The 16,649-nt window shown below is 38.1% G+C and overlaps 1 protein-coding gene across 1 annotated transcript; it reads left to right on the plus strand.

Moving 5' to 3' along the window:
- The first annotated feature begins 405 nt into the window (after positions 1 to 405).
- Positions 406 to 16,172, plus strand: LOC123871211 (RRP12-like protein). Its single transcript, XM_045914862.1, has 20 exons — positions 406 to 684; positions 953 to 1,196; positions 1,444 to 1,570; positions 2,395 to 2,694; positions 3,210 to 3,293; positions 3,781 to 3,933; positions 4,692 to 4,927; positions 5,405 to 5,519; positions 5,958 to 6,122; positions 6,499 to 7,146; positions 8,016 to 8,311; positions 9,048 to 9,233; positions 10,096 to 10,268; positions 10,847 to 11,058; positions 11,377 to 11,633; positions 12,135 to 12,352; positions 12,818 to 13,000; positions 13,854 to 14,016; positions 14,954 to 15,094; positions 15,799 to 16,172. Exons 1-20 carry the CDS (start codon positions 549 to 551, stop codon positions 15,878 to 15,880), a joined length of 4,119 nt encoding a protein of 1,372 aa, XP_045770818.1. The 5' UTR covers positions 406 to 548; the 3' UTR covers positions 15,881 to 16,172.
- The last annotated feature ends 477 nt before the right edge of the window (positions 16,173 to 16,649 follow it).

Genomic DNA, 16,649 nt, shown 5'->3' on the forward strand with positions numbered 1-16,649 from the left:
CTGGTAGGTGTCAGGTTTTAAGTAGGATGCACCACGTCCACAAGCTAAACGCGCATCATGCACATCCTGTTTTCGAATTTTTTTCATCAATGCATTTTATTTTGCTTAGGTTGGTATTAGTCATAGCGATATCATATTAGTTGACAACTGGACTTCGTCTGTGTTGGTGTTAGCTGGTAGGCGTGCTCTGCCTTTTCGAACTGTTTTTTTTTTTTTTGTTAAAACTTACTAAAAAGTGCTCTAAAGGGGTGCCGTGAGTGTGTCGGTGAGCGCCGGCACAGACGAAGTCCATACTTATATAGTTTCCCTAACTTGTTATAAATAACTACAAACTTGACATTGGCTAATCTTTGTAAAGCCAGACGAGAGAAAAAAAAATTGTTGACAACTGACGGTGTCATTTTTGACAACCACTTGAAACTAACTTCATTGAACTGGGTTGCTGCATGGTTGCAATCAAATCTGCGAAAAATTGAATCAAAATACAAATTGAAGAGACATCAAAGTGCAAACCACGTGTGATGTGTTTTGGTGTGCAAAAATAAAATATGGGCAAATTCAGATCAAAAATTAAGGGGCAGACAAAAGGAAAAAGATGGCAGAGGGGTCAGTCATCCAATTCAAATCCTAAAACTCAAAAATACAGGGAGATGGCGAAGTCCCGGTTTTTTCAAGAAAATTTGAGTAAGTTGTCGTTTCAATTTAATGTCTAAACTAAAAATGTACTTAAGAATATATTTGCGATTATTTGAAAGCATTTATGCCTAATTTACAGCTATAAAAATGGCCTAAAATGATGAACCTTAACATAACCTGTTCAACAATAACATCTCAAAAATCCTAAATATTTACATCTATTTTGCCTTAGCTTCTTTGCCTTGGTTCTTGTAGGGGCCACTTGATTTCTGATTTGATTGTGTAGAGAAACTTGCAACTTTTTATTTTATTTCAGCCAATTCTGGGCTCACCCAGCAAGCGGTGCTCAAACACGATGCAATGATAACATACGGGCACAGTAAACAAAAGTCTACAGACAATGATTTGGCCATTGCGAAGGAATTTGAGAATATGTCTGTGAAAACAGGGGACGAGGGATCAGACACTGAATATTCTGGTTCTATGCAGTCTGGTACTTATAAGACATTCCAGACTTTTGCTTCTGATTGGAGTCAGTGCTCTAATATCAGTTTTAGCAAGTAAGTTAGTGAATTTTGGTTCCTAAATGTGAATTAAATTCAATTTAGGATTCAAGGATCATGTTAAGATCTAGTTTTTATTTTAAATATCTGGTATCGCTGTACACTTAGTTCCAATAGCTGTATAAAAACTGACTGATAAATTGACCATGTATTATAGACCATATAAGTATTGCCTCTATCAAAATTTGTTCAATGTGGCTAAAGATGTTTTCACTTTAAAATGTATTCATTCAATTGTTGTCAGATTGCTAACAAGGTTTGACTCTAACAATGCGGTGCACAAGGAAATGTTAGCAGTACTGGCCGCAGTGGCAGAGGTGATCAAGGAGCAAGGTGGCAAAGAGTCTACCACTGAGTATTTTGCTGCATTGGTTAGTGGCTTTGTTTTCTTTTTTTTTCATAAACCAAACATGGGAGTATCTATCTATACTAATAAATAAAATTGGAGTGTCTGTCTGTAATTTCGAAATAACTACCTCATATTAAGCTCATATGGTTATTTGAACGATACCAACACTGAATCACACTTTTTTAAAATTTTTGTCTGTCTGTCTGTCTGTCTGTCTGTCTTTCTGTCTGTCTGTCTGTTTGAAAAGGCTAATCTTCGGAACGGCTGGACCGATTTTGACGGGGTTTTCACAGACAAGTAGAGAATGGACCAGGGAGTAACATAGGCTACTTTTTTAACCGACTTTCAAAAAGGGAGTTGTGTTTTTCTACCTGTGTACACCGAAATCTTCGAGATTTCTGAACCGATTTGCGTCATTTCTTTTTTAATCGATAGAGGAACTTCGCGACATTGTTTCATAAAAAATTTGGAGTCCAACTCCTCAATCCTGATGCTGCAGGGCATCTGACCAATCCACGCGGGCGAAGCTGCGGGCATCAGCTAGTCATAAATATGGCTAATACGGAGGACCTGAGTGGTTAATCAAAGTAAGCCTGAATACTTTCGAAACACATCCAAGGTTCTTTTATCCTGGGTGGGTTTTGAAACTAGTCGGGCTTGCTTTGACTAACAGTGTGGGTCCAGCCAGACTTCGGACTTTAGTAGTTAATCAAAGTAAGCCTGAGTAGTCTCAAAACCCATCCAAGGTTCTTTTATCCCGGGTGGGTTTTGAAACTAGTCTGGCTTACTTTTATTTACGGCTTGAGTCCAACCAATATTAAAAATACATTTTCATTTATTTTTTAGATGCAAACACTAAAAGCATCTGAAGGTGACGAGAGCCTAGTGGCAACATTATCACTTCTATCCATGGGCATCAAATCAGTACCACAAGCAGTGTTAAGGAAACAATTCTCCGACTGTGCAACCATATTCACAGATATTTTGGAGAAGAATGAGCAATCGGAGAATGGGATGTTGTTGAGAAGTGCCTTAGGTTGTTTGTCTGTCTTGCTACGAGCGCAGGAGTATGCTCTGTGGGGCGATTCTTCCACTTTGAGGGTGTTTGAGTCTGTGTTGGCGTTCACACTGCATTCCAAACCTAAGGTTAGTTTTGAAGTAACTTTAGGCACGACTTGTGAATAACTCAGATCTTTTTCAAACAGGAGTAAATTAAGTTAGTAATTAGTAATATTTAAAATCCAAACAGAACAGCTGTTTTGAGGCCGCCATCTTTTATTGAGAATGTTTCAAAGTACCAAGTGCTGTAGCTTGAAAGCTCTATTTTCTATTTACTACAATTGATTTTTCAAAACTAGTTTTTTACAGGGCTTAAAATATTTAGTTTATAAATGTAGATATAAATGATAATATCTGCCACAGTCCAATAACGGCACACTTAGATTTTTTTTTGATGGACGTTTTGACGTATATTTCCATATGGATGAGTAAAATCATGTATTTGAAAAATAATGTATTATTGGCCAATTAGCATATATTGATGTTCATGTGAATGTGTGAGACCTGTAGTGTGTGTGACACTGTAGGTACTATTTGGTGTCCCACACAGCTTTTTATTTAAAAAAAATTACAAAATAAAGAAAAATTTCTGACTGCAACAGGTCCGTAAGGCAGCTCAGCATGCAGTGACTGCAATATTGAGGGGCAGTTGTTTCATGGTGCCAACAGAAGACCAGAAAACTAAGGTGAGATCACTTGCAACACTCACATCATATAACTGTGACTGACCCAGTTACTGAAATCTCTTTATAAGAGCATATATTGATTGATTGATTTTTGTCACTACTATGTCTGTTATGCATAAAATCAAAAACAAGAACTTGAAGTTTAAATAGCTCTTTTACACAAGTTAACAATTACAGGAATTGATTATTCAAAATTGATTTTTTTTATGGTCAAAAGGAAGTAAGTACCCTATAATTAAATTCCCTTGACGGGTCTTGATAGACAGACAGACAAGAATGTAATTCTATATGGGTTCCTTTTATGTTTTTTTTTTCATTTTTATAAAAACTAGCGAGCAAACGAACAGGTGGGTCACCTAGTGTTAAGTGATTACCGTCGCCCATGAATATTTGCAGCACTAAGTACCGCCGATACGTATGTGGATTTTTTTTTTTTTTATGGAGACAGTATTAAAATCTTAAAAATAATAAAAGTATTTGGTTTTAGGTCCCCAAACTCCACCCAGCATCCAACCGTACAGCGGAGTATTGTGTCTCTCAAATAAAACCGGAGGCGCTTCTGTCTGGACACCGAACAGTTCTGCACATTCTGACTTTGTTACGCGATGTTCTGCCTGTTTTCAGCAAGGAGTATATTAAGGTAACGAAAGTAAACATGAGAAATCCGTAAACTACGAACTCGTTAGTAAGAGTGAAAAACTGTTAAAATAAACATTTTCTTTTTTCATTTTATTCATATAAATATCCTTTCAGTGTTACAATAATATAAAACTATAAGGGTTCCGTTTTCCCTTTTGAGGTACGGAACCCTGAAAATGGGTGCGTGTTTCTTTTTTTACATAGTATTTTATTTATGCATACATTCAGAAAAAGTGAAACTTCTTTGGTTAACATTCATAACGCACTTGTTATTGAGATTTATTTTATCTTCGCCACTTTGAATTTGAAAATAGAATCATTTTTGTAATCAGCACCAGATTCTGTTATTGTTGAAAAATGCCTATGATCACTCCAGGGGTTTTCAGGTGCTGATTACGAAAATGCCACCAATGCACAACACCCATGTGTATTTAAAACATCGGTAATCTTGGATTTGAAGGAAAATCAAATGTAATTGTCACTATCGTAATCAGCATCCCAAAAATCCTCGGAATCCTATATGGAATTCTCGTTAGTTGCGTTAATGGCTCGGCCGCACTATCGAGATTCGGTAGATGATTCGTAATATCGCGAATTGTGTGTTCGCCGTCAATCGTATCGCTTCGCTAAAATTTGCGGTGACCCAAATGTAGTTCGCTGTTGAGTTGGCATTTGCCGAATTCCGACAGTGGAGCTGTACAATGACGGCAACATATCTAGGTACTTAAACTTAAATCATTGTTATTCTCTACCCCTTAGACAATATGCGAAGCGATTTTGTCACTTATGACTCACAACAACGTTTACATCAAAACCTGTTGTCTCCACACTCTACACGCTTTGTTCTCCGCGCCTCGGGACATTTGTAACTTGACGGCCAACCTTGGCGTCCAACTGACTAGAGCCCTAATGGCGGCCAGGCCTCCCGCCAATGACACTGGGCAAATATTGGCCTGGGCTGCCGTGTTGCAGCAGGGATATGGCTGTCTTGCTGGGTAAGTTAATAATTCGTACAAATACATGGAATATTTCTAACTTGACGGCCAACCTTGGCGTCCAACTGACAAAGGCTGTAATAGCGACCAGGCCCCCCGCCAATGACACTGGGCAAATATTGGCCTGGGCTGCCGTGTTGCAGCAGGGTTATGGCTGTCTTGCTGGGTAAGTTAATATATCGTACGAAATGTTGGATATTTGTAAATTTACTGTCAGGGCATCACTTATATCTAAAGGAAAACTGACTGGCTGACAGGCTGATCTATCAACGTACAGCTCAAACTACTGGTCGGATCGCCCTGGGCATGCAGGTAGCTATTATGATGTAGACATTCGCTAAGAAAGAATTTTAGAAAATTCTAATCCTACAGGGTTAAAATAAGTGGGTGGGTGTAGTCCACGCGGACGAAGTTACAGGCATCAATATATCTAATCTATCTATATTTGTATCATCTATATCTATATTTTGGTTTCAGCTTAGACTTAAACCTGTGCATACCGAACCTACCACTGTTCGTGAACATCTGTGTTTCGGAGTTATGGCTCTCAGACGTTGCAGATGTCAACTCAGCATCCACCAACGCCCTGAAAGTAACTATCCGTTCTAATTTAATTATAGTTGGGCATTACAAACGTGCGAAACAAATCATAAATCATTTTTTCGGACCTCTCGCTCGTACTTGCAGGCTATATGGAACTGGAATATGATGATCTAGTGCAGTTGTGTTACAGTAAAAAAAAAGTAACAGGTTATAAAGAGTGAAGAAGAGTCAAAGTTAAAGCCAAAGTCAAAATCATTTCTTCAGAGTACAATAGTACCTACTATTGAACTCCTTTTGATGGTCGGAATTGTTATATTGAGGTTGTATTGTATTGTATGAGATGTTATGCTACCCTGGCTACGTGCGACCAAACAGCATCCCTTTATCCCTTTATGTGCGAGAGAGAAGGAAACTTAGGCATCCACAGTGCCTTACCTTCTGTTTCCTTAAAATATGGTCTGGCTTACAACTAATTTTACCCTTCTAGGCGGTACTTCTAGACTGCGTGAAGCCAGCAATAGAGTCAGACGAGAGTTTAGTCAAACACAAGACACACATCGATACGATATTCAAGAGCATCGGCACCGGACTAGACAACCCTTTCAACCAGGCCATCAAACATGTGATACTCACCATTGCGCTCTGTTTCGAAGTAAGTTTTTTAATGTGATATTTTAGAGGCTTTTAAGTTGTCCTATTATGCCAGACCCATCGTTACCAACTAAATTACTAATCAAACTAATCAAAACTACAGCTAAAACATTGTTGTAGTGTATGAATTTCATGGACTTTCATTGCTGAAATGCTCACAGGTTTGTTAAAATACCAATATTCATAACATTTAATTTAAGTTCACACAGTGGTTCTCTCAAATAATGATTGCGAACATATGAAAATAGCAAGTGTGAGACATTTACTACCACATACCTCACAATTGGAAGAGTCCCTTTTCCTCATTAAATGTTTAAACTTGCCTAATGACATGTGTTTAGCCCTACCTAAGTCTAAATGCTATAATTCTTTCACAGATAGGCAACGAAAAAGTCGAATATGTTCTAGCACCGTTGCTAAAAAAGCTAAACGATCGCCGCGAAAGTCACAACTTCCACAACGAGAAAGAAGCAGAATACGCCACGGGATGCGCTATCAAGGCCCTGGGCCCTGAGTTCGTACTGAAAATAATCCCTCTCAGAGAAGGAAACAGCATAAACTTAGACAGGAGCTGGTTGTTACCCGTTTTGAAGGAAAAAATCACGAATTCCAGCCTTAAGTTTTTCGGAACAGAAATCCTGGAAATGGCCACATTCTGTCGAAAAAAGTCTCGTGAATTCGCTGAAGCAAACGACACACCAAATTCTCACACTTACGATTTGCTTTGCAACCAATTCTGGTCTCTATTCCCAAGTTTTTGTAACTACCCAAAAGATATCAAAGACAATTTTAAAGTTATAGCTCGGGTTTTAGGAAATGTCCTTAAGGATAACCCGGAGTTTAGGTTGTCTATAATGCTTGGTTTGAGGAAGCTGATAGCTTGTTCGGAAGACAATTTGGAAGATAAAAGTGAATTGACTCGTTTTGCGAAGAATTATGTGCCGATTCTGTTGAATATTTACATGTCGCCCGCCAAGGGAAGCGATGCGGAGGGGCAGAGGCTGGCCGCCTTGGAAACCATACAGGTATGTGGAAAATTCTTGAAGATTAAAAAAAAATCATAAGTTTTCTAATAATAAGAGTTGAGTAAGAGAGGAGGTATGTGCGTATTCACGCGAAAGTTTTTTTTAAAAAGAATATTAGCCATGACTAATACTCCCGTTTCCCCTCCAATAAAGCGTAAAGCTTGTGCTAGGAGTGGGTACGACAATAGTGCAACGGGTGGGGTTTGAACCGCCGACATTTCGGGATTCGGTCCGCTCCTCAACCGTTGAGCAATCGGGGCTCCGTTGAGGATTGAGGCTGTTCTCAAATCTCGGTTTTATGCTTGATCTGGTAGAAAGACAGCTCAATATGTTATGTAATATTTCTGAAATTAGCTTTGATTCGCTGCCACTGTGAATATTACTGAATATTTTTGGGTATTGAACTTAGATTTAAAGTACGACGCGTGCTAATAGTTCTGCAATAATGCTTTTGATTCTGTCGAATCATTAAGAGGGGTCTCTCCGTCACTCGCTCTGTACAAACGTAGTTCGTCTCATTGGGATACTTACCAATCATACTCAATGGAATTTTGTTGAAACGTTCCGGGAACGTTCTCTATGCCTGTGGTTTTCCAGATTTCCGTTAAAATATTCGGTTTCAAAGTTACGCGGTCTTAAAAATTCACATACAAATATTTAGCCCCTGTAATTTTAAAACTACATATTTTTAGAAAAATCTAAAACACCACAGGCACAGATATTCCTAGAATATGTCTGCAAAATTTCATGGACTTTGGTTGCTTAATATTCAAATGAAATTGGGACTACGATTGTTGATTGTATGGAGTAAGTGACGGAGAGAGCCCTGTTAAATCAATGGAAATATGATTTTATCAAATGTTACCCAGGTATATCTAACAATAAGCGACCAAACCCTTCGAGAAGAATTATTCACGAATTCTATACAACAACTGGAAGCGTCCAAAGACAACCATTTCCAACGAGAATCTATTTTAGACGTCATTCGGTTACTAATTCTCTATCAAAGCTCTGAGCAAATAGCCAATCTCTTCGAGAAATGGGTGTACCCTCTATGCGATACAGTGTTAGAAGATCCCAAGAAGTTCAATAAGAAGAATAAAAAGGACAAAATGGAGACGGAAGAATCTCAACAGCAAAATGGAGGAAAGAAAAATGATTTGAGGTTTGTTTAAATATTTCAAAAGTCAAAAAGTCAAAATCATTTATTCAAAGTAGGTACAATTGTACTCTTTTTGATGCTCGAAATTGTTTGTACGATATAGTGGTGATAATTAATTACGTTACTTAAACTAAAGCTACGAGGGTTCCAAACGCGCCCAAGTCTGAGAAGAGCCCACAACAAACTCAGCCGGGTAACATGTAATTTCTTCAATAATGTTAGCCTTATGAGATGGTAAGATGGATCCTCTTCAATAATCGTGTATTTAAATTAATTATTGGCATACGTTTATTTTTAATGTAATAGTTTTTTTTGTGTCTCCGCTCTCCGTCTATCTGTCTGTCTGTGTGCTAGCTTTTCATCCGTTTAACCGATTTTAACTTTGAAACAGAAATAGCTTGCACCTGGGAATGGACATAGACATTTTTTTTTTACCGGAAGAGCAAAGAGTTCCCACAGGATAAGAAACACGTAAATCTAAGTGTACGACGTCGCAGGTAGTATCTATTTGTAGGTATAGCGATAACTTGCATCTCAAAGACGGATATAGGCTACTTTATATCTGGGAATTTCAAAGAGTTCCCATGGGATTTTAAAAATTTAATCCACGCGGATGAAATCGCGGGCATCATAATATTATCTAGTTATAAATCTCCGAGTTCCCACAGGATTTTTAAAAAACCTTTATCCACGCGGATGAATTCCCGGCTATCATCTGATCAATTATTTGTTTTCTAAGGTATAAGGATAAAGCGAAACTATTAGAAATGGAACACAAGAAGGCGTACAGGATTCTAGAAGAGATATTCAAGAGCGACAAAGACAGTTGTAAAGAGTTCCTGAAGAATAACTATAAGAAAATCAAGAAATTGTTGATGTCTTCACTGAACAAGGTTGCTGACAGTAGCAAGGCTGCGAGGTTAAGGTAAGCTAAATAGCTACTGTTTCTTTCTTTTTACAGTGCTTCTATCATATTTTCAATGTGTCTTTATTTTAATGCTCAAAATATTTTTTTACTTCAACTAAATGCACCTTCTAGGTAAACGCGTCCCATCTTAGACCAAATCATCACTTTCCATCAGGTGTGATTGTGGTCAAGCGCTTACCTATAGTGAATAAAAAAAAAATGCACTAAATATCAACATTATCATACGCATGGCTAAGGTTTGGAATACTCTTCCGAGATCTATGTTTCCTACCAATTACAATCTGGGTATCTTTAAAACAAGAGTGAATAGGCACCTTCTAGGTAAACGCGTCCCATCTTAGACCACATCATCACTTTCCATCAGGTGTGATTGTGGTCAAGCGCTTACCTATAGTGAATAAAAAAAAAATGCACTAAATATCAACATTATCATACGCATGGCTAAGGTTTGGAATACTCTTCCGAGATCTATGTTTCCTACCAATTACAATCTGGGTATCTTTAAAACAAGAGTGAATAGGCACCTTCTAGGTAAACGCGTCCCATCTTAGACCACATCATCACTTTCCATCAGGTGTGATTGTGGTCAAGCGCTTGCCTATAGTGTATGAAAAAAAAATCTCAACGCGGGATTTTTATAGGTCGCTACGAAAAACATGGCAACAGACTTCTGTCAAACTTTTTCTGTAGGTTTGCCATATTGAAAAACATGGATTAGAAAATTGTGACTTTTTTTACTCCTAGTGAAACCTCCATTTTTTTTTCTAGCATGTGAATCAAATTGGACAATTGGTCCTTTTAATTTTTTTTAATACATTAATCTTCAAGTCTGGTATATAAAATTGAACTTTATTTCCAGGTGTATAGAGCATCTAATCATCTCATCACCATACCTCAACGCAGAGAGCAAGTTACTAAAAAGCGCAGTAGCTGAGTCTGTGATATGCACACGCGATATCAACTCGAGATGTCGGCAGTGCGCGTTTACCCTCATCAATACTATTGGAAATGTATTGAAGAACCAGGATGGAGGTACAATTTTAATCCTGCAGCTCGATTCTGTAACACCTGCATCAATCATTATTAGAATCGCAATTGTTGTTATGGGCTGAATATATGGTATTCTTCAGCTAATTAGAGGTGATTGCGATCGTGACATTGTAGCTGTCATTCTACCGCAATCGAGCTGTTATTTTTAACTGTAACTGATCTTATTTGACAATATTCTCGGCAGGAACGGCATTCCGAACCAGTGGTAGATTATTTTGACGATTCAAAAGCACTTGTAAAAGTTTAATTGAATAAAATAGTTTGAATTTGTATTGAATTGAATATTAATAGCTGAAATCCATTCAAAATATTCACAAGAGTGAATGCGGCCGCTTTGTTCACATTATCTGAGGAATTATTCACATTGGGAATTTTTGGTAGAATTAAAGGGTGTAGGAAAGGTTTAGAAACAATTTGCCTTGTTGAGGCTTGTGTTTCACCACAACCACGATTTTCAGCAGTGAATGACCTCAGTGGAGAGAGCTCAATTTTTGATAAAATTACTAGTTCCGATGTTTTTCAAAAAAAAAATTTCGTCTAATTCAAGAAGTTTGTCATAGGTATGCAATCGTTCATAACAATGCTGCTATCTGGTCTGTCAGCGCCTCTGCCGCGTATAGCGAGCGCCACGTTGCGTGCTATCGCGGCCGCATTGTTCACGTTCTCTGAGGAAATGGGCTTGGAAACTGTGCAAAGTCTCTTAGAAAAAGTCATGGAGCAATTGTTGACCAATAATAGAGAAATTGTGGCAGCCGCAATGAGTTTTTTGAAGGTAAGTGCCTCGTTGAGCAATCAAAACTAACTACCTTCATTCTTGTAAAAAAATTCAAGTTTCTTGTTAAATAAAGTGTATTTCAATCAACAAAAACCTATTGAGCACTTTGGAATTAAGTACAATCTTTACTTAACACGAAGAGAGCTTTGTGGAAAAGAAAAAAGAATCGAAATAAATGATTTTCATGTGTTAAATGAAAATCATTAATTTGAAATCCTGTTTGGTTGTAGTTGAAGCCTATGCGTCAAATTTGTAATAGCCAAAGGTCATTTGATATAGAATTTCTTTATCCTAATTTCGTAAACACTATTTTAGGTATACACAAAAGTGATACCAACGGACGCTCTAGCGGGCAGTTTACCCATCATCTTCAAAACCTTTTCAACAATGTCTGACGACTGCAAGCGACATTCTAGGCTAGAAATCGGGTATTTCCTAATTCGTATGACGAGGAAATTTGGCGCGGAAATAATAGAGAAACTCATCCCGGTGCAAGATGCTGTGATGCTACGGCGACTGAGGAATGTACGCAAGATGAACAATAGGAGGAAACGGATGAAAGACGGACAAAGGTAGTATCCAAATTTTTTTTTTTAAAGAATATTAGCCTTGCTAATCAAGACTAATACTCTTCTTTCCCCTCCAATTATTATTGGAAGAAACGGATGAAACAAATGGACAAAGGTAGTATCCAAAATTTAAAAATAAAAAGAATATTAGCCATGCTAATCAAGACTAATACTCCCCTTTCCCCTCCAATTAAGCGTAAAGCTTATGCTAGGAGTAGGTACGACAATAGTGCAACGGTTGGGGTTTGAACCGCCGGCCTTTCGGAATTCAGTCCGGTCCTTAGCCGTTGAGCTATCGAGGCCCGCATTAATTATATTAAATTTTTTTTTATTGAAAATGTTACAATAAAACTTAAAGCTAGCCTTATCTAATTACTATACAAATATTGCCCGCGTGGGATGTTACCAAGAATACTGGCTGCATTTCCGTGCTGGGCAGCCAGGCTGATCCGTTGCGCAAAATATGAGCCAGCAGCCATTTGTCATAGCCAGTATCAATTATAGGGACCAAGAAGATTCAGGGTCAGATATGGACGTCAAAGGCACCTCCAAGACCCTGGAAGATATCCTCAAGGACTCGGACTCGGAGATGGAGTTCCTGGAAGATGAAGAGCGTCCCAAAGCCAAGGCGAAGGGCAAGAAGCGAAACCAGGCCTGGATTCAGGATGATCCGGAGAATATTGTGGATTTGGCTGACGTGTCCTCTGCTAGAAAGATAACAGGTTTGTATAAATAAATAAAAACCGGTCAAGTGCGAGTCACTCGCGTACCGAGGGTTCCGTACTCGGGTATTTTTCTTACATTTTGCACAATAAATCAAAAACTATTGTGCATAAAAATAAATGAAAATCTGTTTTAGAATGTACAGGTAAAGCCCTTTCATATGGTACCCCACTTGGTATCTTACTTTGAAAATTAAAATTCATTTTTTTTTTATGTGATGTAACCACAAATTCATGGTTTTCAGATTTACTTGTACTATAAGACCTACCTACCTGCCAAATTTCATGATTCTGGGCCAACGGGAAGTACCCTATAGGTTTTCTTGACAGACGAACAGACAGACAGACAGATCGACAGACAGATAGACAACAAAGTGATCCTATAAGGGTTCCGTTTTTATTAAAAGTTGTCTGACTATAGAGAAAAATTTAATTTTACGCTAATTAGTTTATTTTATTGCTCAGCAACAAACCCAACACAAAAGAAACGGTTACCAGAAGAAAAGAAACAGAAGAAAGATGGAGGATTCAAGACAGCACCGGACGGTCGACTCATCATCAGTGATGATATGTTTGATGGCGATGGTGATGATGGCAAAGATGAACCGCGGCCCAGCGGTGATGTGGACAGCGATACTGATGATACAGGTATGTTACATGATCTAGAATGTTCTAGAAAGATGAACTATTGCCACTCAATACCATGTAATTGATAAGACTCAAGCATTTATGATATTTTTTATGGATCCTGTTACTTTACGCTTTATTAACCAATGAAATTGACATTAATATCATACCTAAAACTATAGAACAAATATTCAGTTCAAATCATTTATTTTCAAAATATGATAACTATGTGTCTATCTATACCTTTTAACAATCAAATAACGTCAATTTAAAACTATAAGCTATGAGGGTTTTAAAAACTCCCAGCATATTGATTCGCTCAGTGTCTAACACTGAATGTTAGCCACCAAGCTTATTTGACATTTATTTTTAATCCATTGTAGGTTTTCTATGAAAAATTATTTTAATATCACTCAGTGAAGCGGCAATGTAGAACTAACCAATGTCAAATGAGCTTGGTGTTATATCATTCAGTCATCATCACTCATATCACTCAGTGTTAGATACTGAGTTAGCAATTCACCCTGCTGGTTTGAGAGGCTCACAGCACATTCCATACAATTGTTTTTTTACCTCCTACCCAAAAAGAGGGGTGTTATAAGTTTGACGTGTGTATCTGTCTGTGGCATCGTAGCTCTTAAACTAATGAACCGATTTTAATTTAGTTTTTTTTTTGTTTGAAAGGTGGCTTGATCGAGAGTTTGTTATAATCCAAGAAAGTTCAGCCGTTTGAAAGTTATCAGCTCTTTTCTAGTTACTGTAACCTTCACTTGTCGGGGGTGTTATAAATTTACATTTGTAGTTTCTTGTTTTGTCTTGATTATTTCATGTTTTGTGTACAATAAAGTTTTCTATATATCTAACCATATCACAGATAACGAAGCAGAAAACCCGAAGCCGTCCAAATTGCTCAAGTCGGGAGTCAAACGCCGCTACGATGATATCCTCAGTATAAAGAGCGGCCGCACCAACAGGAGCAGAGCTTCCACTGTCACAGTCGGCTCCAAGTACAAGGCCGGCGGCAAAGGAATACACAGGTGAGACCACAGACTAAAGGCAGGACTGCATTAAAGCAGCGCGGCGCGTCAAAATATTCCATATCACAGATAATGAAGCAGAGAACCCGAATCCAAATTGCTCAAGTTGGGAGTCAAACGTCGCTACTATGACGTTCTCAGTACAGTCCGACAAGGCTCTTTTGGCGCGTGGCCAAAATTGGAACTAAAGCCGCCATCTTGAGAAGTACACTTGTCGATAGTTCGCTGTGTCGGCATAAAGCTACAAAAGCGCCCTCACTCGAGTGCCAAAGGAGCCTTGTCGGACTGTATAATGAGCGGCCGCACCAACAGGAGCAGAGCTTCCACCTGCATGCGTGAGAACTCTCAGGCATGCAGGTTTCCTCACGATGTTTTCCTTCTCCGTTGAAGCAAGTGATATTTAATTTCTTTAAACATACACATAATTGAACATTCAGCACATAATTGAAAAGTTAGAAGTGCGTGCCTGGGGATCGAATCCCCGACCTCCGATTAGGAGTCGGACGCTCTAACCAGTAGGCTTTCACAGCTTCGCCTATTAGTTTATCAAACTATAATGTGCCCTGCCCATTGCCACTTCAGCTTCACAACCCGCTAGGCTATGCAGGTTTTTAAAATTACTATCTGAAATTATTATTATTATCGGAAATTTTTATCGGAATCTGTAATGTACTTATAAACTTTGTTCTCTCTCGTCTGGCTTTTACAATGATTAGCCAATGTCAAGTTTGTAGTTATTTGTAACAAGTTAGCTAAATTATACAAGTATGGACCCCGTCTGTGCCGGCGCTCGCCGACATACGCACGGCACACCCTTAGAGCGCTTTCCAGTCAGTTTTAACAAAAAAAAAACACTTCAAAAAGTCACAACACGCGCGCCAGCTAACGCCACCACAGACGAAGTCCACTTATAAACTTAGATATCGTAATATTTCAGACCGCTAGGATCAGCGGCGTCCGTGTCTTCAGCGCTGGGCTCGGAGTACAGGTCGAAGAAAGCTCGCGGCGACATCAAGCAGCGCGGCAAGCCGGACCCCTACGCCTACCTGCCGCTATCTAGGAACAATCTAAATAAACGGTACGCCCTTGTACAGCAAATGTGTTATTTCATGATGACCGCTCAGCATTGATTGTAGTAGTGAGTGTATAAGCGTTAACGCATTTGTGTGCGTAACTTAAACGCGTCGCGGTCGGAACTGAGCGCCACGCACACTACAACAATGTGTACATGCGCATTCACACTAACATAGCCACACGGTCTTGGTGAAATAGGGCATCCGCTACAGTATAGATCGTTTCAACGAATAGTTCCTATGTCGTTATGTTGGCTCCCCTGTCTGTCTAAGTCATTGGCACCATATTGGCATGAGAAAACGCAGATTTTGTTTATTTTCATTTGATTTTAATTTCATTCATGAATGCAGTTGATCTTATACACACCCGGACATTGGTATAGCAGACTATTCTTTGGAGATTACATTTCTGTTCTTTTCTATATTATGTTAGCTAACTGTGTACTAAATAGCATCAAAATCGGTTCAACATGAGGTTATTCAAGGGGCGGGCCGAAAATTCCAGAAAGGCCGGCAACGCATCGGTGGTTCCTCTGGTGCTGTAAATGTTCAGGCGGCGGTAATTACTTAACATCGGGTGACCCGCCTGCTCATTTGCTCGCTATTTTTATTTAAAAAAAAACTGATAGGCCGTAAAAAGTAGCAGACAGACACACTTTCGAATTTATAATATGGTTCTTATAATTTTATTGTTTTTGTCTCTTTCCAGGAAAAAGTCTGTCACAACCAATCAATTCAAGGGGGTCGTGAAGGCGAAAACTAAAGGAAGATTTAATAAAAAGAAGAAATAGATTGTTTTGAAACAAGTGTTTTGTTGTAAGGATACTTATTGCTTTGTTTTATGTAAATTGTTATATTGTAAATGAATTATTAGCAAGGAATAAAAAAAATGCTTTTAAAGCAATAATAATGATCTAAAGTAATTATTATACATGAACTTTTGCATTTGTATAAAGATTGTATGTAATCCGAAAATAATTATTTATTGCTAGACGCACATCACTCGCTTTTTCAGTTTTCAAATAATAATAGTCTAAAGTTGCCTTCAAACTACGGAAATATAATGTAATATATAAATAACGCTCACCCTACTTTGAAATGTCACTGTTCACACTTAGATGTAATATAATATTACATATATTTATATAGCGATATATTATATTTATTATATTTCCGTAGTTCAAAGGCAACTTAAATATTTTTTTGCGCGTCCAACGTCGTAATGTGCTGTCACCTTACTTTGAACTTACTGTTCAGAATTGCTACTAAAATTTCGATGCAAATGTTTCGTTTCCTTATAAACGGTTTTACAGTAGATTATTTATTTTGGATGTATTCCTTGTTTAGTTGATTGACGATTTAATAAAAGGAATTATTGATTGTACATTCGCATTTCGTAGTTTTATTTGAATTACTAAGTCATAGGAATCTATACTCTACTCTACTCTCTTCCCTTGTCCCCATTTTCTTTTTTCTCCTTTGATAGATAAATAAAAACTTTATTGCACACAAAACATAAAATAAACATAAAAGGAAAAACCAGAAAAAAACCGGCCAAGT

This window comes from Maniola jurtina, chromosome 13 (assembly GCF_905333055.1).
Source record: "Maniola jurtina chromosome 13, ilManJurt1.1, whole genome shotgun sequence".
NCBI lineage: Eukaryota > Metazoa > Arthropoda > Insecta > Lepidoptera > Nymphalidae > Maniola > Maniola jurtina.

What these genes read in the sequence shown, in the direction of transcription:
- LOC123871211 (XM_045914862.1), top strand. Translation starts at nt 549, where the DNA reads ATGGGCAAATTCAGATCAAAAATTAAGGGGCAGACAAAAGGAAAAAGA. An exon ending in CCGCAATGAGTTTTTTGAAG is followed by an intron (nt 11,059 to 11,376) that starts GTAAGTGCCTCG and finishes ACACTATTTTAG; the next exon opens with GTATACACAAAAGTGATACC. An exon ending in AGGAACAATCTAAATAAACG is followed by an intron (nt 15,095 to 15,798) that starts GTACGCCCTTGT and finishes GTCTCTTTCCAG; the next exon opens with GAAAAAGTCTGTCACAACCA.